Source organism: Dermacentor andersoni, chromosome 8 (assembly GCF_023375885.2).
Source record: "Dermacentor andersoni chromosome 8, qqDerAnde1_hic_scaffold, whole genome shotgun sequence".
NCBI lineage: Eukaryota > Metazoa > Arthropoda > Arachnida > Ixodida > Ixodidae > Dermacentor > Dermacentor andersoni.
The window spans coordinates 12,225,961-12,245,960 of record NC_092821.1 but is presented as its reverse complement, the minus strand read 5'-3'; the positions used below and the strand labels follow the sequence as shown (position 1 = coordinate 12,245,960).

Sequence of the window (20,000 nt, the reverse complement as noted above, 5' to 3'; positions counted from 1 at the left end):
ATCCACTTGTTTCCGGATCTTTACTTCGGAAAGAGCCCCATCAAATCCATACCGAAATGGTCGGCAAGACGCCTCTATCTGCGGTAGTAACCCCGCCGGACTTGTCGGTGGTATCTTGCACCGCTGGCTGTCTCGACATGTCTTGACGTAACAGGCGACGTCGGCGGTTAGGTGCGGCCAGTACTACTGCTCTAGATATTGACACGTGTATTTATCTTTATCGGGCGACCACGTTTCGCCGCCTAACAAATGTTATCGCACAGGGCGGGACGCGCCTGCATGCATCCGAAGTTTCTGGAAAGTTATCGATGCTTCTATCCGGCTGTCTGTTGTCGCCAAACCTTGTGTTATCAGATTTCATCGCGTGACGCGAATGGTGTAGAACTTTGTGGAAGGCACGCGGGTCCCAACGATTAGTGTGGAACATTCTGTACGACGATTGCTGTATAAAAGCCGACGCGCCTGGCCCGCTGATCAGATTTTCGACGATCGCCGACTGTGTTCGCCGCTATCGTTTTGCTATAAGTGTAGCCTGTTTTGTGGGCACAGTATCGCCCAATAAAACTTAGTTTAGTCGTACACAGTGTTGCTACTGTGTTCTTCAACGTCACCACCACGTGACATCTGGTGGAGGTACTGGGTACGTTCATGTACCGAACGCCCCTGCAAAGCTGCGATCCAAGCCCGAAGCCCGAGAAAAAAACCAACATCGCCCAAGACCAGCGTGCTAGACACAGACTGCAAGGACTTCCCCAGAGCACGGACTTCTACCTGAGTCGACAAAGAAGATTGCGGTCAAAACAACCCCAATGGCGGCCCCAGCGTCCCCCGTTATCCTACAACAACCTCGGGACCCACCGACCTTCCATAAAGCAGCGACTGAAGACTCAGAATCCTGGCTGGAGACCTACGAGCGAATCGCGACTTTTAACAACTGGGACTCCGACGACAAGCTGCGGCATGTATACTTTGCTTTAGAAGATGCCGCCAGAACGTGGTTTGAGAACCGGGAGTCGACCTTGACGACATGGGACATCTTCCGTAGCGGCTTCCTGCGCACCTTTACGAGCGTCGTGCGCAAGGAAAGGGCCGAAGCCATGCTGGACGCCCGAGTGCAGCTACCTAACGAGAACGTTGCCATCTTCACGGAAGAAATGAACCGTAGGTTCCGCCACGCCGACCCGGATATGCCCGAGGAGAAGAAAGTCCGCCTTCTCATGCGTGGTGTGAAGGAAGAACTTTTCGGCGCAATGATACGGAGCCCACCGAAGACCGTCGACGAGTTTCTTCGCGAGGCCACCAGCATCGAGAAGACACTCGAGATGCGGAACCGCCAATTCAAGCTCCGTACATGCTCTACCCACTACGCAGGAATTCGATCACTGGCCACGGACGATCTGCGCGAGACAATCAGGGCCATTGTGCGCGAAGAACTGCGCAAGGTCTTGCCTTCGTCGCAGCCTCAAGTGGCCTCGATTGCCGACATCGTGAAAGAAGAGGTGCACCGATCGTTTGGAGTTCCTGAGGTGCAACCAGAATCACCACAGCCCCAGCCGGAAGCAATTACCTACGCCACCGTCGCACGCCGTCAAGGCACCCCTCCGCGACCGCGCCAGGGCCCTTTAACGCCGCAATTCTGTCGTCCGCCGCCGCCGCCACCAGCACGCCCACCCGTCGCCCACCGCACCTACGCGAGGAAGACGGACATATGGCGAAGCCCGACCACCGCCCGCTCTGCTATCACTGCGGAGAAGCCGGCCATGTCTACCGCCGATGCCCATACCGCGACTTGGGACTTAGAGGGTTCGCCGTCAACGCGCCGTGTCCACAGCTTGGCGAACGCCCACGTGACATCGCCGATTACCTCGCCGCTACTCAGTGAAGCCCTCGACGGCCGTCCCGTTCGCCGTCACGAGGCCGCTACCTGTCGCCGCAGCGCCGACCATACACCGGCCCAGCCCGGGGCCGCTCTACGAGTCGATATCCGGAAAACTAAAAGCAGCAACCGATGGAGGTCGAACTGACGAAGATCCTCCGCCGCCGACGAAGACGACAAAGAGACCACCTCGACGACATCATAACGAGCCGCCGCCGTCCCGACGAAGTCAGGAAGCCAGGAATACACCGATGAAAGACGACTTGATGACGCGACGTTCCAGCTTCAGTTCAACACGACGCAGCCGTGATCCAACGCCAAGACCTAACTACAACGCCAGACAAAGAACCACCGACCTCGACTTGCTTCTCGACGGCCACGCAGTTACCGCCTTAGTGGACACAGGGGCCGATTACTTCGTAATGAGTGGACACATCGCCGCCCAGTTGAAGAAAGCTAAAACTGCATTGGAAGGCCCTCAAATTCGCACCGCTGGAGGACACCTCATCACGCCGACTGGAATCTGCACGGCAAGAATAACCATTCATGACAGGACTTACCCTGCCACCTTCGTTATCCTCCAACAGTGTTCACGAGACGTCATTCTCGGTATGGACTTCCTGAACCAACGCGGCGCAATCATCGACCTGAAGTCGAAGTCAATAACGCTGTCGGAAGATAAAGCGATACTTCCGGAGAGCCCTCGTAGTCACCACGCCTTGAGTGTGCTCGAAGATCAAGTGAGCATCGCGCCTCGCTCCAGCATTGTTATTTCGGTCGGCACCGAAACACCCGCTGACGTAGAAGGCGTCATCGAAGGCGACCAACGTCTACTGCTAGACCGTGAAATTTGCGCCGCAAGAGGGATCGCTCGACTGCATGGAGGGAAAACTGAAGTTTTGCTGACAAACTTCAGCCAGGAGTTCAAGCACATCAACAAGGGCACGACGATCGCGTACATCGAGGAAATTCTGGAAATCAGTAATGCGTTTGTCCTCTCGGATTCCGCCGCATCTACCCCGACGACGATGGTTCCCGAACCAGACTACGACATTAATCCAAGTCTCCCCCCCGTGATTAAGCAACAGCAGCTCAGAAGTCTGCTCCGACGATACAAAGGCTGCTTTTCGATGTCATCGAGGATTCGACAAACACCAGTCGCCAAGCATCGTATAATTACCGAGGAGTGCGCTCGACCACTCCGCCAGAGCCCTTACCGAGTTTCGCCGCGAGAACGTTCAGCTATAAGAGAACAAGTCGACGAAAAGCTGCGCAACGACATCATCCAGCCGTCGAAAAGCCCGTGGGCATCCCCTGTTGTCCTGGTGAAGAAAAAGGACGGAACCCTACGTTTCTGCGTCGATTATCGTCGTCTGAACAAGATCACGAAGAAGGACGTGTACCCCCTCCCACGGATAGACGACGCATTGGATCGGCTCTGCAACGCTAAATACTTCTCTTCGATGGACCTCAAGTCTGGCTATTGGCAAATAGAAGTCGACGAAAGAGATCGCGAAAAGACCGCCTTCATCACCCCAGACGGCCTCTACGGTTCAAGGTTCAAGGTCATGCCATTTGGACTGTGCTCGGCGCCTGCAACGTTCCAGCGCGTGATGGACACGGTTTTAGCAGGATTGAAGTGGCAGACCTGTCTCGTTTACTTAGATGACGTCGTTGTATTCGCCGGAAATTTAGGCGATCACCTTAGGCGGCTTGCCACAGTACTAGAGGCCATCAAGTCATCAGGGCTCACTCTGAAACCAGAAAAGTGCCGCTTCGCTTACGATGAGCTTCTGTTCCTAGGCGACGTCATCAGCAAGTCTGGAGTTCGCCCTGACCCGCAGAAGATAGCTGCCATCGCAAAGTTCCCGCAGCCCACCGACAAGAAGGCAGTGCGTAGATTTCTTGGCATGTGTGCCTACTACAGGCGATTTGTCAAGGACTTTTCACGCATCGCTGAGCCGCTGACACAGCTAACTAAATGTGACGTCGAGTTCAAATAGGAAACGCCGCAGGCCGACGCATTTCAAGAACTAAAACGACGCATGCAGTCGCCGCCCATACTTGCACACTTCGACGAGCACGCCGATACCGAAATCCACACTGACGCCAGTAGCCTAGGCCTCGGTGCCGTCCTAATCCAGAGAAAAGATGGACATGAACACGTGATAGCTTACGCTAGCCGGTCGTTGTCAAAAGCGGAAGGCAATTATTCTACAACCGAAAAGGAATGCCTCGCCATCGTTTGGGCTACAGCGAAATTTCGCCCTTACCTATATGGCAGGCCATTCAAAGTGGTCAGCGACCATCACGCGTTGTGTTGGCTTGCTAACTTAAAGGACCCTTCAGGACGACTGGCACGGTGGAGCTTCAGACTACAAGAATACGACATCACTGTAACATACAAGTCTGGACGAAAACACTCAGATGCTGATTGCCTATCACGCGCCCCCATTGACCCGCCACCGCAAGATGACGAGGATGACGACGCCTTCCTCGGAATAATAAGCGCGGAAGACTTCGCCGAACAGCAACGAGGAGATCCGGAGCTAAAAACCCTAGTCGAGTATTTGGAAGGGCATACCGACGTTTTCCCTAGGGTATTTAAGCGTGGATTGTCTTCGTTCACGCTACAAAACAACGTGCTCGTGAAGAAGAACTTCTCACGAGTCCGCGCCAGCTACCTTCTTGTTGTACCGTCAGCGCTGCGTCCAGAAATACTGCACGCCCTACACGACGATCCAACCGCTGGGCACCTCGGATTCTCCCGGACGCTGTCGAGAATACAGGAAAGGTATTACTGGCCGCGTCTGACCGCCGACATCGCCCATTATGTCAAGATATGCCGAGAGTGTCAGCAACGCAAGACACCACCGACAAGGCCAGCAAGATTACTACAGCCGATCGAACCTCCTCGCCGACCATTCCAGCAGATTGGGATTGATTTGTTGGGGCCGTTTCCGATGTCAACATCCGGGAATAAGTGGATCGTCGTGGCGACGGACTATCTCACCCGCTTTGCTGAAACTAAAGCTCTAACAAAAGGCAGCGCAGCCGAAGTGGCGAAATTTTTCGTCGAGAACATCCTGCTGCGACATGGTGCCCCAGAAGTCCTCATCACCGACAGAGGAACGGCTTTTACAACAGAGCTCGTCCAAACCATTCTGCAGTACAGCCAGACAAGCCACAGGAAGACAACTGCCTACCATCTGCAGACCAATGGTCTCACGGAATGCCTGAACAAGACCCTCGCCGACATGCTAGCAATGTACGTCGACGTCGAGCACAAGGCGTGGGACGCAGTGCTGCCGTATGTAACCTTCGCTTACAACACGGCAGTGCAAGAAACAACACAGATCACGCCGTTTAAGCTGGTTTACGGCAGGAACCCGACGACGACGCTCGACGCCATGCTGCCGCACGTCACTGATGGAGAGAATGTTGACGTCGCTAGCTATCTCCAGCGCGCCGAAGAAGCCCGACAGCTCGCCCGCCTGCGGATCAAGAACCAACAGAGGACCGACAGCCGACACTACAACCTGCGACAACGCTTCGTCGAGTATCAGCCCGGCGACCGTGTTTGGGCTTGCACCCCGATACGTCGACGAGGACTGAGTGAGAAACTATTGCGCCGCTATTTCGGACCCTACAAGGTCATTCGACGTATTGGCGAACTGGATTATGAGGTCGTGCCAGACGGAATTTGGCATTCACAGCGGCGCCGCGCACGATCTGAAGTGGTCCACGTGGTGCGTCTGAAACCCTTTTACGCACGCTGACGAACTTCCTTATTTTGTTGTTTTCTTAGCTACGGGTGTTTTCTTTATTACTTTCATTTGAATGCAGCATCGGGTCGATGCTCTTTAAAAGGGGAGTATCGACACGTGTACTTATCTTTATCGGGCGACCACGTTTCGCCGCCTAACAAATGTTATCGCACAGCGCGTGACGCGCCTGCATGCACCCGAAGTTTCTGGAAAGTTATCGATGCTTCTATCCGGCTGTCTGTTGTCGCCGAACCTTGTGTTATCAGATTTCATCGCGTGACGCGAATGGTGTAGAACTTTGCGGAAGGCACGCGGGTCCCAACGATTAGTGTGGAACATTCGACGACTGCTGTATAAAAGCCGGCGCGCTTGGCCCGCTGATCAGATTTTCGACGATCGCCGACTGTGTTCGCCGCTATCGTTGTGCTATAAGTGTAGCCTGTGTTGTGGGCACAGTATCGCCCAATAAAATTTAGTTTAGTCGTACACAGTGTTGCTACTGTGTTCTTCAACGTCACCACCACGTGACAATATTTTGTGAGCGTACGTGAAAACCCGAGGTGCCCGGCTTTCTTATCATCATGCAACAGGTGGACGACTTCTGACCCGAGTGCTGTGGGCACTAGTCCTCACGAGATGGCGATAAGATCTTCTTCACAAGGACGTCGCTTCGTAAGAAAACGGAAGACAATCCGCGCCTAAATACCTTCGGGACAAAGTCGATCTCTCCTTGCAAGTATTCAGCAAGGCTTCTGAGCTCCCTGCTCGCTGATGCTCGCTGCTGACTGATGCTCGGCAATGATGTGTGCACTTATTGTACCTAAAAAGGCGACCTCATGGTCATCTTGGGGCGGCGGGTGCAGGGGAGCGCGAGACAAGCAGGCGGCATCAGAGTGTTTTCGTCCGGACTTGTAGATTACAGTGATGCCATATTCTTGCAGTATGAGGTTCCACCACGCCAGGTGTCCTGAAGGGTGCCTTACATTCGCTAGCCAACACAACGTGTGCTGGTCGATGAGGGCTTCGAACGGCCTGCCATATCGGCCAGCGCGGAATTTTCCTGTAGCCCAAATTTGTAGAATTGCTTTCTGCTTTTGACAGCGACCGGCTTGCGTAAGCTAGCACCCGTTCAACTCAGTCTTTTCTCAGGACGATGACGTCCCCGAGGCCTAGGCTACTGGCATCAATGTGGATTTTCGTATAGGCCTCCCTCGTCGAAGTGCTCCAGTACTGGTGGCTACTGCATACGTTTGGAGCTCTTGAATTGCGTCAGCTTTCGGCGTTTTTCATCTGAACTCGACATCACATTTAGTCAGATGTATCAGCGGCTCAGCGATGCGTGAAAAGTTCTCGACGAACCCTATAGTATGTACACCTACCAAGGAATCTACGCACTGTCTTCTTGTTTATGGGCTGCTGCAACTTTGCGGTGGCAGATGCCGTCTTCGGATTGGGGCTGACTCCAGATTTGTTGATGACGTGGCCCAGGAACAGAAGCTCATCTTAAGCGAAGCGGTACTTTCTCGGCTTCAAAGTGAGTCCTGATGACATGAAAGCCTGTAGTACTGTCGTAAACCACCTAAGGTGATAGTCCAAATTTTCAGCGAAGACGAGAATGCCATCCAACTAAACAAGACAGGTCTGCCGCTTCAGTCCTGTTAATACCGTGTCCATCACGCACGGGAACGTTGCAGGCGCCGAGCGCAGCCCCAATGGCATGACGGTGAGCACATGGAGGCCGTTTGGCCTGATGAAGGCGGTCCTTTTGCGATCTCTCTCGTCGACGTCTATTAGCCAGGAGCCATTCTTGAGATCCATGGAGGAGAAGTATTCAGCGTAGCAGAGCCGATGCAATGCATCGCCTATCCAGGGGAGGGGGTATACGCCCTTGTTCTTGATCTTGTTCAGTCGAAGATTATCGACGCACAAACTTAGGATTCCGTCATTTTTTTTGCGAGAACTACAGGAGATTCCCACGTGCTTTTAGACGGCTGCATGATGTCGTCGGCAGTATTTCGCCGACTTGTTGCCTTATAGCTTCACGTTCTAGCGTAGAAACTCGGTAAGGGCTCTGACAGACTGGTTGAGTGCACTATTCTGGTATTATGCAAACCTTTGCAACTGATCTTTGTCGAATCCTCGGTGACGTCGAGAAGTAGCGTTTGCATCGTCGGAGAAGACTTCTGAGTTGTTGCTGATTATTCAGGGGGAGATTTGGATTTATGTCGGAGGCTGGTTTGGGAACTATGGTCATCGGGGTATATGCTGCAGAATCCCAGAGGACAAACGCAATAATGGTTTCCAGAATTTCTCCGATGCATGCGACGGTCGTGCCCTTGTTGATGTGCTTGAGCTCCTGACTGAAGTTTGTCAACATCACTTTCGCTTTCCCTTCGTGTAGTCGAGCGATCGTTCTTGCGACGCTAGTTTCCCGGTCGAGCAGTAGGCGTTGGTCGCCCTCGATGACGCCTTCATGGTCTGCAGGTGTTGCGCTGCCGACGGAAATGACAGTGTTGGAGCGAGGCGAGATTTAACTTGGTCCTCAAGCACACTCAAGGCACACTGACTAGAAGGCCTCTACGCCGGTATCGCTTGGTCTGTGGACAGCGTAATTGACTTCCACTTCAGGTTGATGATCGCGCCGTGTTTGTTCAGGAAGTCCATGCTGAAAATTACATCTCACAAGCGCAGTTGAAGTACAACAAACGTGGCAGGGTAGTCATGGCAGTCATGAACTGCAATTCTTGCCATGTAGATTCCCGCCGGCGTTTTAGGTTTCCTCCAACTTTACGGATTTGGGGGCTTTTCCACACAAAAAACTTTCTTCAACTTGGCGGCGAAGGATCCATTAAAGACGGAGTAGTCGGCTCCAGAGCCTACAAGCGTGGTGACTTGTAGCCATCGAGAAGCACCTCAAGGTCGGTGGTAGCTTGTCTCTTGTTGCAGTTGGGTCTTGGCACCGGATCACGGCGAAGTCGCGTGGAGCTGTGGCTGGTACGTGGCCTCTTCAGGTCGTCTTTCGTGGGCATATTCTTTGCCTCCACACTTCGTCGGAATGGCGGCATGTCGTTGCTGCGTCATTGGCAAAGATGTTTAAGCATGGTCGCCGGAGGCGGTGTGTCTTCATTATTTCGATGTACAGCAACCGCACCTCCATCGTTTCCTGGTTTTAGCTTCCTGGATAGGGACTTATGGACCGGCCCCGGGCTGGGGCAATGCATGGTCGGCACTGCAGCGCCATGTAGCGTCCTGGCTATGGCGAACGCGAATGTCGTCGGGCTTTCCACTGTGTTGCGGTGATGTACTCGGCGATGCCACGTGGCCGCTCACACAGCTGCGGAAGTGGTGCGTTGACGGCGAACCCTTGTACGTCCATGTCGCGGTATAGGCGTAGGCGGTAGACGTGGCCCGCTTCTCCACAGTGAGAGTAGAGCGGACAGTGGTCAATCTTTCTTGGAATGCTACACTTGGCGACGGGCTGGCGTGCTGGCGGTGTTGGGCGATGGAATTGCGGCGTTACCGGGCCCTGGCGCGTGCGCAGAGGGGGAACGTGACGGCAGGCTACGGCAGCGTACGACATGGCTTCTGGCTTAGACTGCGGCGATTGAAGCTGTCCAAGTCGCTGTCGGGTCTCCTCGCATTCGACGTCGGCGATCGAAGTCACTTGAGGTTGTGAGGAAGGAAACAAATTCTGAAGCTCCTTCCACACGACCGCTATGATGATCTCGCGCAGGTCGTCGGTTCCCAGTGACTTAGCTTCGACTTAGTCTGCTAGGATCGGGCGGCGGTTGAATTGCCGCTTCCACATTTCCAAAGTTTTTTCGATGCAGGTGTCCTCGCGAAGAAAGTCCTCGACGGTCTACGGGGGGTGTTGTATTATTCCGGCTAGAAGTTCTTGCTTCACACCGCACATGAGTAGGCGAACTTTCTTCTCCTTGGGCATTTTCGGGTTGGGTGGCGGAATAGACGGCTCATGTCTTCTGTAAAGATGGCAACATACTCATTTGGCAGCTGCACAAAGGCTTGCAATAAAGCTTCAGCCTTTCTTTGCGGACAACGCTCGTAAGGGTAGAATCTTCCAAGGAGAAGTACACATGGCGCAGCTTATCCTCAGATGTCCAGATGTTGAAGGCACAGATTCTTTAGAAAGTTTTGAGACAAGTTTCGGGATCGTCCAAAGAAGCTCCACGGAAGCTCGGTGGCCCCCTGTGTTCTTGAAGGGCGATGGAGGACGCTGAGGCTGCCATTGTCGTTGTTGACTTGACGACGATATTCATGGTCGTCTGAGCCAAATGTCCATGCTCCGGGGTCAGTCTTTGGAGCCTGCGGCTACCTCGCTGGTCCTTGGCGACGTTGGTATTGTGTACCGGTTTTCGGCTTGGCTCACGGCTTTGTGGGGGCGTCCGGTACATGAACGCAAAGCACTCCCACTAGATAACGCGTAGTAGTGACGGTAAATAACACAGTAGCAAAACTGTGAATGACGAAAATAAGTTTTATTGGGCGAACCTGTGCCCACAAAAACAGGCTACACTCAAAGCACAATGATAGCGGCGAACACGTCGGCGATCGTCGAAATCTAATCTGGGGGTCAAGCTCGTCGGCTTTTATATGTGAGTAATCAAAAGTTCCAGAATAATCGGCAGTCCCCGCGTGTCCTCAAGAAAGTGTTACACAATTCGCGTCGCGCATATATGCAGTCAGATTACGCAAGGCTCGGTGACAACAGACAGGGGATAGAGCCATTGATAACATTCGAGAAACTTCCGATACGTGGAGCTGCGTCCTACGCTGAGCGATAACATTTGTTAGACGGTGAAACGCGGTCACCCGACAAAGATAAACTAGTGCGCGTGTCAACATCTATTATCTCTTGCGGCGATTGGCGCACGTGGTCTGTGAAACAGCTTTTGAGTTTTAATGTTCAGAGCAACTTGGTTTCCAAGTGCTGCGGAAAGCTCCACATTATATAGGATAGACCATATGATGCAATTCAGCATACAGTTCAATAGAAAGAATTAATGGATTTCAGATTGGCACCGCGTACACTAAATGCTTCTGGCCCAATATGGGAAAAACAGACAGTATGTGCGCTTTTTTGAGGAGGCTGCAGAAGACAGAACATCTGCTATTTTATTCTGAAAAATTATGATCCCGGAAAATAAAATACTGAGTGGATATCCATCCCAACACACTGTACAACACACGCATTAGTACAGCTTCTTGAAGAAACGGGCATGAGTAAAACTTATTAGATTATATCATTGCAACTTTCGTTTCTACGCTATTTGCCGAAGTGATTCATTTCTTTAATGGTTTCATATCTACTTTTTCTATTTGCTGATATTGCCGTCTTCCTGTTATTTGTGTTGTAGTGCGGTGTGTTTCTACCAACGAGAGCGGCCATGTGTACGTTAATATAAATACTCGTACGTTTGCGAAATCCTCAATGACAATTGTTTTTGCTTTGCGTGAATGGGATCTTTAGGATTGTCGTCGCTGCTGTGTTTTATTTATTGCTCTGTCGCAAGTTTCCTTATTTAGCTAATTTATGAAATAGGTCAGCAGGAGTCACGGGCTCCGTCTAACAGGCTCCAAGTTCTCATTGGATTAAGTTATATTAATTAAAAAAAAAGCATTCATGCGCGTTTTCATTTATGAAACAAGTTCAACATCGGCCTGATGGCAAATCAAATTTGTGTCGATATCTCAGCATGTGTGCGCATGCACAAGATTTCCTGTCATGTAAAGTGATCCTCATAAAACGCAGCTGTTTGTGCTGTCACTCACCATATTTTGTTTATTTTTGACGTCATAATAATTCCGGCGCATTGAATTTTGTAAAATAAAGATCTTTAGAACATGCTCAGCACAGTTGTACAAGATTATCTTCTCAAAAAACGAGATAATTTCTTGTGATAACAGTTTACTATCAGGATCGCCGCGCAAATCCTTGGCAGAAGCTATTGCATTATTACCTCTTTCAGGTCTAGATCAGGTCCAGTGGCTACACATGTTGTAATTTGTCATGACTTTATTGCACAGGCACGAAGCTAAACAACCGGACATTAGGAAAAAAAAAATGGCCGTTTCACCAGTGGGCATAACCTAGGAAGAGATAGCAAGCATACGCTCAAGGTCTTTGCAGGTTGTTCTGACAAGACGCGCAGGCAACATGGCTTCACGCAGTAGGAGAGACAACTGCGGCAGCGCTTCAGGAAAAGTGCCATAGTTGTTGCAAGGCGTGTCACAAGGCGGGGGTCATCGCCCCCGCTTGAACCGGACCCGGCGTTACTGGCGTCGCACATTGGTGGCGCGCGGGATGCGGCCGGTAGAAAGCCATCGGCGTTTGTAAGTGGCCAAAGAAAGTGTTGTATAGATTTAGCTTGGCGTTTATTGTCTGTTGCTCAGACCTGCTCACGGTGTGCTATGCACGCGAACGCTCCGCAGGAACGCGTGCTTGAGCACGACGCTCATGCCAGTACCAGAAACCAGAATGGCGAACTGGCTCAGGCAGGGCCAATTTTTTTTTTTTTTTTATTGCGACAGCGTGCCTTCTGGCATAAAGAAATATTTAAACATGTAGATACACTCCGGATTCACGGAGGAAGTCCAGCAATGCCCGGTGGTGGGGCCCCAAGATCCAACTTTCGACATCTGGCGGCCGACCTGGGGGTGGTCCACATCGAAGCAGGTGTTTCTGGCGGAGGGCATGTAGAGAAGGGCAAGTCCAGAGGAGGTGCCCAGTGTCCACCTCGCAGACAGGAGCGGGACAGAAGGGGCAGGAATTGCTGATGGAGGCACGGTACTGTGCCGACCACGACCAGGTTATCGCAGGGGTGAGGGCGACACGGAGGCGTAACCTTCGTAACAAGACCTCTTCCCAGCGCGCTAGGCCGTCAGGGAGGTCGGTGCCACACGGTGGGAGAAGTGCTCGCGTGGCGCGCCGAAGGTGTTCTTTTTCTGCGAGGAGCCTTGTCTCCGGAGAGGTGGGGGCCAGTTGAAGTGGACGCGAAGGTTTGTTATGGCTCGCTGCATCCACTAAGGCTTGTGTGGGATGCGCATTCCGACATATCCATTGTACACGTACTGTAGCGGATAATATCTCCACTGTGTCCTGAATGTCCTGTGCCAAAACGTCGGAATTCAGAACACGCCGCAGACAACGGATGGCAGCCGAGGAATCGGTGAAGATATCAATGTGTCTACTAGACGGCGGAAGCAGCGCACAGAGGATGGATATTGCGTCTCGGATTGCCAAGAGCTCCGCCTGTGTCGACGGCCAGGCAGGGGAGCAAGCATACGAGCAGGTTCCGATTTCTGACAATACTTCAGGACAAGCGATAGCCATGGTGACGTGATCATCACTCACGCTAGCGTCGACATACGCTACATGTCTGGACGAAGAGCTTGCACTCGTAGCTGATGAGCTATTTGCTATTATACTCGACTCTCTAAGGTGGCCAATGGATCGTGTGTGTATGCGAGTCAGAGGCCGATTGTCCGTAACTTGCTGATAAAGCCATGGTGGTCGTGGCGAGCAAGAATCGCAGGGCATCACTGAACCGTCTGCCATATACTTCTCAAGAGCTGCAGCTTCAGGGATATTATGGCACTTTGCGCAATCTAGTGGATCGGGAAGGTGCGTCCACTTGCCGTCGTCAGTTCCGCAGCCTAACATACTGCGTGTGTCTGGAAGCCTTCTAATCCTGCATGCATGCCGACACCGTGACAGAACTACGGCAGCGGCGGTGACTGCGCGAACGCGTCTCGAGCGTCCACATATTGGCAATGGCAATAATAAGCAATAAAAAATCGGCGCGACCCAACGCACTGCGGGAATGAATTTAAGCGAAGTTTTGCATGCTGTTTGCTTTGCTTGACAATAATTAGTGGTGATGATAGCGGCGAACGTGTAATTTCTCCAGCGTTTAGTCCAATTTGAGAGTGGTGTGTTGGTGTTACATGTTACCTTGCCTGCATCGCAGCTTGCCTGCATCGCAGCTTGCCTGCATCTGGTCAGCTTCCCTTCTATGCTTTGATGGAGCGCTGAGAATGTGATTCCAGATTGCCTCATCGATAACAATGAAAGTTTCATCCATGATTCTACATGCATCCTGAGGTTTTAGGACGACAGCGTGTGCGTATGAAGGGCGTTGCACACGCGCATTCGATTTTTCCCCTGGATCACAGCATTGATATGCAGCGGTCTTCCACGCACCTTGTTCGCTGTCATCTTCGTGAGCAGCCGCCGAGTCCCAATCATACGCAGTAAAGTCTGGCATCTCGTTGCCGCTGTAGCGAGAGGCGCAGGATGAAACGCGGCTTTGGGTTTCACTGCTGCAGCTGCAGCAATCGCGGACAGCGTTCCTCGTGTGCGTTTCTGTGCATGCTTGGCGGTGGGCACAAGGAGTTGGTTTGAGACGAGTAAATCATCGCGCTTGCCTTCGCTTTCGCTTTCTGGGTCAGGATCAGCAAGGGGACCGAATGGATGAACGTCTGGGCGCAGCGGCGGCTTCCTATATAGAAGCGGTGGTGTCTACCATGGCGTCGGTCGAGGTGCTCGTTAGGGCTAGCGCATCCTCTGGCGTAAGTGCGTCTTCAAACTACTGTAACTCCATGTTCTCGCGTAATGGAACATTGAGCGCTGCCTGTGGGTCATGGCCACGGCCGTTTCGACTTTTGGGCCCCAAGGCCCAAAGTAACAGGCGGAAGGCAGTGACTGCCCGAGACGAAAAGGCGTGCGTCCGTTCAGCTCGGCCACCTGGTGACTAGTCCCTTGTTGGAATCGCACCGCTGGCACGAGTTGTTGCAAACTCAGCGCTGACGCCCGTTGTTGCAATCGGGTCGCAAGCCCCAAGGGTAGCGTTGGCCTGGCGGCCTGGGGCACTGGAAGCATCCGAAGGTCTCGGCAAAGCATGAGTCGACTGGTAACAGAACAACTGGTTTATTCTAACATCGCAAAAGAGCGGGCGGTCAGGTCGACCGAAGTGAGAGACGGGAGAGCACGTAACTCGACAGAAGAAATCGGAGCCTCCCTCTCGGCGTCCGGGGGCAGCTGCTCTTATAGTCTCGGAGTTGAGGGCGAGAAGGAACGCCTCGTCACTGGCGCACGTGACGGCGCCACGGACACGCTGAGAGACAGGTTGAGACGAGTGTAGTGACGCATCGCCAGGCCGGCGCCGTGGTCAGACCTCCTCGCTTCACTCTTGGGGAGCTCCTCTCCCCGGCTGCCGCGCTTTGACAAGCGTGGGCACACACACACACACGCACACACGAAGACACGTGGCACTGAAACACGCCTGGACGCGCTTGGCGGGGAGGCGTATCGGCGGCGCTGAACGGGCCAAAATGTCCGCCGCTTTGAACGAAGCCCCGGCGTCCGTTGCATCCGCGCCGGCTATACCGCGCGTCGTAGGCGAAACGTAACACCCTGAAAATGAAGCTAGACGCCGGCAGCGGGAAGAGAATCCGCAGCTGAGCATCAACCATGACAACCAGCTACGCGAAGCACGAATTCACGTCCCTTTAATGTGTCTCGGCAACGATATGGGGAGGCCGCGTTTGGTTCGTCATGGCGAACAGCAGGCTGTGTTGAAGGAACAGCACAACCCTCATACCCACATTGGAAGCCAGAACGCTTCCTCGCCTACGTCAGCGCCGATTGAGCGGAGCGGGTCCATGGTGGCTAGAGGGTCGGTGCCTCCACTTGGCTTCATCCTTTTCGCGGGCAAACTAACTGCGCGTTTCTGGAAGCACTCTAATCACTGGCCGGGATAGCGCCGTGAATACTAGGCCATCACGTCGATTCTGACGCCGTGGCAACCGGCGCAAATGTGTCTCGGGCGTCCGTATATTTGATATCAGAATAAAATTCGGTAAATTTTAGTGAAAATACATCAGAAAAAGGATAATGGCCAGGTCAAAAGAATCGGTACAATATTTCGTATAGTTGTGACCCGCATAAGTGCAATGTTTCCGTGCGACTTATATGTGAAGAATTCGCCATCTACCACCTCATAGATGACTCTGTAAATGAAGTAACTCTGTAAAAATATACGTGCGTGGTGTCTATGTATTGAATAATCACTAACGGTATGTCTTTATTATCCTCAAACAGTCTGGCGTGATTGGTAATAACTTTGTTGAATCCCCACCACAATCCTCTAAAGTGTCCTCTTCTCTTTGTTTTCTCTTTTTGTACAGGCGATGCTGTTTTCAACTGAAGAGGAATTTCTCTGTTCAGGCGTAGTCATAAGCCCCAAGAACGTCCTAAGCACCGCAGACTGTGTACATAAGTTTCAGTAAGTGTTCATTCATGGTGAATTTTTTTTTTAAAGTTTCCTCCACGTCTTTGTAGATAGAGCAGGCACTGCGTGGCTTGCGGATGAAAGCCGCATGATCTCATACTTGTTTACCGACATTGCGCATTACACTTAATTAGCGCACAAGTCAATGTAGGACGCAAAGTGTTGCACTAGGGTCGTAGTTTAGGCGCTGCTGCGCGCTCGGTTTAGTCGCTGCGAATATTATGTTAACGCAAGCGCACCTCTCTAATTGGGGTTTTAGCTCGTTGTATAATTTGACATTCCCACACGGGAATGGGAAGCAGCACTGTGTCGGCTGCTTGTTGTTGCGCCAAAAGCATCGAGCACCATAATCACCGTTAGCAGTTTAATTATGCGAGTATAATTTTTCAGGCCACCTCAGTCAGTTTGGTCCTATCCAGCTATCTAGCCTCATTACGCCCATCTCCAAGTAGAGCTATCCTTCGCGATTTATGCGGTGCTGGGCGCAATCAAACTTGCGTCGCACGGTTCATCAATCACAGTAGCCCAGCGCTTTCGCGCTGCGCCAGTAATTCTTGCCGGCAGTGAGGCACTCGTTCTCAGCGTTAGCCCGCACCGGCGTGCCACATATTTCCGGAGGCTACGAAAGGGGGCGCAGCGCTACATGGCGCAGCGTGTACAGAGGGAAGCGCAAGAAAGTAGCCCTGCACGGCTCATACATGACGCGTTGCAACGGTGGCAATAGAGCGTATCACTGTATTGCTCGAAAACTAATTACATTAACGCGCATTAACCCGTTAATGTGTTCTGGGAAATATATTCCTCTCCTGCATCTCCCACTGCGAAGGATATTGAACGGGAGGTGCTTTAGAGAGAAGCGTTATATGGCTAGGGTTCCGTACGTTTTATGTGTGCGCAAACAAAAACTATCATCAGTGTTTCATACCTCCGTAAGGAATAACAAAATTCAATGACTCGTAGGCACGCACGGCAGATGCTACAAGCACTCAGGGAAGTGTAGCGAAGAGTGCTTGCATTCCTTCAAATCATGCAGACATCGCGCAGAACAGCATGCCGAAAACTCCTATCATCAATGGCTCATAAACCCGTAAGCAGTGGATGTCCCCGAACCGCGCATTTCCTTTGTGTTCTGGAATTGCTGTGGGAAGGCCACGCATAGTTAGGCAGATATTATGGAGGCATTCCACTCCGTCGCAACTCGCAGACCGGCCTCGGCCTTGTGTATACGTGCGTACTGTCCGCGCTGCAATGCTAGTTTTCTCCGGCTCCCCCTGTGATCATCGTTCGAGGCTTCAATATGGACGTTTCAAAACCAGACAAGAAATTGTTCACTCAGTTTGTGCGAGCAAAGTTCGGTTTCAAGTGCCGCACTAATCCAAGTCACTCAACAACTGAAAAACGGCCGTGTATAGAATTGACTTTGACAAAGATTGTCTCTAAGGTTATGACCGAGCCAATCGGTGTATACCGCAGTAATAACAAAGATATATCGTCACTGGCGTGAATAATGACGAAAATAAATACATTACCCTTGCATAACAATGTGTGATTTGCTACAACTTCGCTCGTAATCCACCTTTACAGAGTGCAATGGTTCCTGAATTTTCATATAGCCTTCCTTCGTTCTGCACAGAAACTGCTCGAGAAAAAAAAAAAAAAACACATGCCCGCGAGGAATTCCCTCCACGAGGTTAAACAAAAATATACAACAGATCACGGATGAATAGGTACACTTGCTGTTGACAGTTACAAAGTAAACGAATGAAATAGTATTGCCCGCAGAATATAATATTACGTTTATTTAACTACAGGTCCAGGTACCACGCGGATGCGTGAAAGAACACATTTCTGCAGCTACAGTTCTAGCAAAGTTGGTGCGCGGTATTTTGTACTTATTCCCATCAACTTCAGCGGATTAGTTGCTGGGCATTTCGTCAAGCGCGGTCAGTCGGTGGCTGTGACGCCCTGCTGCTTAGCACGAAGCCATGAGTTTCATTCACGGCCATGGAGGGCGCATTCCGAGGAAATGAAACTCGCGAGAGTTATTAAATGTTGTCCGCTTCCGGCTTGTGCCTTACGCACTGAGCTGTCTTATGGCCGTCATAGTGCGACATTTAGATGAACTTCTGTGCCAGTTATTAAGTCAGATGGACACGCGTGTGCTACCAGGTCCAGTCCATAAGGGCGCCACACGTTCTAAACAGTTATGTTCCTCATACCTATATATCATTTAGCATCTGGTTGAAATTAATTTCCAGAATGACTCCAACTTGGAAGTATGTGCCATCGAACTCACCGTAAAAATGCCCTGTTGTTCCGCTTACATTTTCAACAAAATGATCTTCTATGCCTTGAAGTACAAAAGTAACTGGAAGGCCCATAGTTTTCGCCCCAAATTTTGGAACTATTATCTCGCAGCTGGTGTGATCATGGCGATTCGTTTCTAGGGGATACATCTTGAAATGTCATCGGCTACGATTCGTAAATTGCAGTTTGTACCGTAAAGCAATCAATTAAGAATTAGGGAGTTCTTGTTAATTAGTTAAATATGTGCTTTGGTTTCTTGTGCTAAATGTGTCCGCCTCTTCTAATGGTCCAGGTCAAGGACAAGAATTATGTAGCAGCTGCAGTTGATTTTAAAAAATGCTGGTAAACTTCCAAATTACCACCCCCTACGCAGGGGAATGTGTAAGCGCATATATGTATCTATATGTATGCACGGTAGGTTGTGTGTGTACACATATACGCGTAAAACATATGAGGTTGTGCTCAAAGACATGTCGCAAAGTATCTAGGTATTGCGCGATGCTTTGTTCGCCTTCACTGTTTGCTCGTTTCTGCGCACCGCATTTACCCAAAGCATCATTTCTCTTTCTTGCGCGTTATTTAGGTACTGTTTGATGGCGTTCAAAAAAAAAAAAAGGAAGGATCTAAAGTCGGTGCAATACTTTATTGATTTCAACTGGTGTCCTTTTTACTTGTTTGTTTAGCTTTTATTTCATGAGACAGGTAATGCTTTTGGCTGCAGCCGTTACTGTATCAAGTTAATTAAAGGTTTGTGAACTTTGTGACGGGATGGTACTAGCTATTCGGGGGGCCAGTAAATGGCGCGACCTTTCTTCTATACATGGAATTGTGGTCCTACGGTACGACAGAGAAGATTAGAGTCACGGGTAGTGTATCTGCTTTCAAAAATTTGATGCGGCTACTTTCAGGAATCACGTCGCTGTTAGCGAAATTAAGCGCACGGTATTATCCATGGCTAATTGTGTGAGGCTGCAGCGTTTCAATCTTTCGTTCAAGCTTTCACTTGTTTTTGATTGCGGATTATTCCTTTTCATCACATAATTTCTAATGGATAGATTGTACGAAAACGCCTCCTGCTAAATCACTCACCATTGATTATATTATTCAGCATTCTAGACACATTCTCCTGTTATTGTTCTGCTAATAGTGCAATGCAAAAATAAAGCTAGTTGAAAATAATAATTGCAGTATAATTACGGTAATATGTTAGATTACCTTGAGAGGAAAAGTGGATAGGTAAAGCAAGAAATACGAATGTCAGATGAATATAGTAGCAACCATGTCAGCATAGCGATATGTAGCGTAGTGCCCAGATAATAGTGCATGATGCCACTGTCTTGTTTTGTGTATGAAATAATATAAAGCTTGTATTATGCACAATGTATGTACATGAGTTCAGGTGGAAGCGCGTTCACCCATGTGTGTGGTGCCACTTCGTGCACTTGTAGGCGGTTTTATTCGTGGGTTGTCAGTTCTGTTTTTATTTTTAGGCTATGCGCCTTGTTTGTTTGATAACCTTAGAAGTCACGTAGCCGTTATTGCATTACGTTCAATAAAGTTCACTTCTCGTGATTTTTTAAGCTGGTGCTTCTTCCTCTTCTTTCATCGTGTACAGAGCAGCAGCTAAAAGTGGCACTGTGATACAGGCCGCTTTATTCGTTTGCGAATAAATTAAATTTTATCAAACGCTGGGTGGGAAGAACGGTCTGAGCAAACGTACTGTGGTACATTAACTGAACG

The 20,000-nt window shown here is 50.7% G+C and overlaps 1 protein-coding gene across 1 annotated transcript in view; it reads left to right on the top strand.

Moving 5' to 3' along the window:
* Positions 1-20,000, top strand: part of LOC126526662 (trypsin-1-like) — a 97,696-nt gene that overhangs the window by 41,654 nt on the left and 36,042 nt on the right. Inside the window, exon 4 of the mRNA XM_050174526.3 lies at positions 15,850-15,947. Coding sequence (XP_050030483.1) covers positions 15,850-15,947 — 98 coding nt within the window. The remainder of the gene's footprint in view (positions 1-15,849; positions 15,948-20,000) is intronic.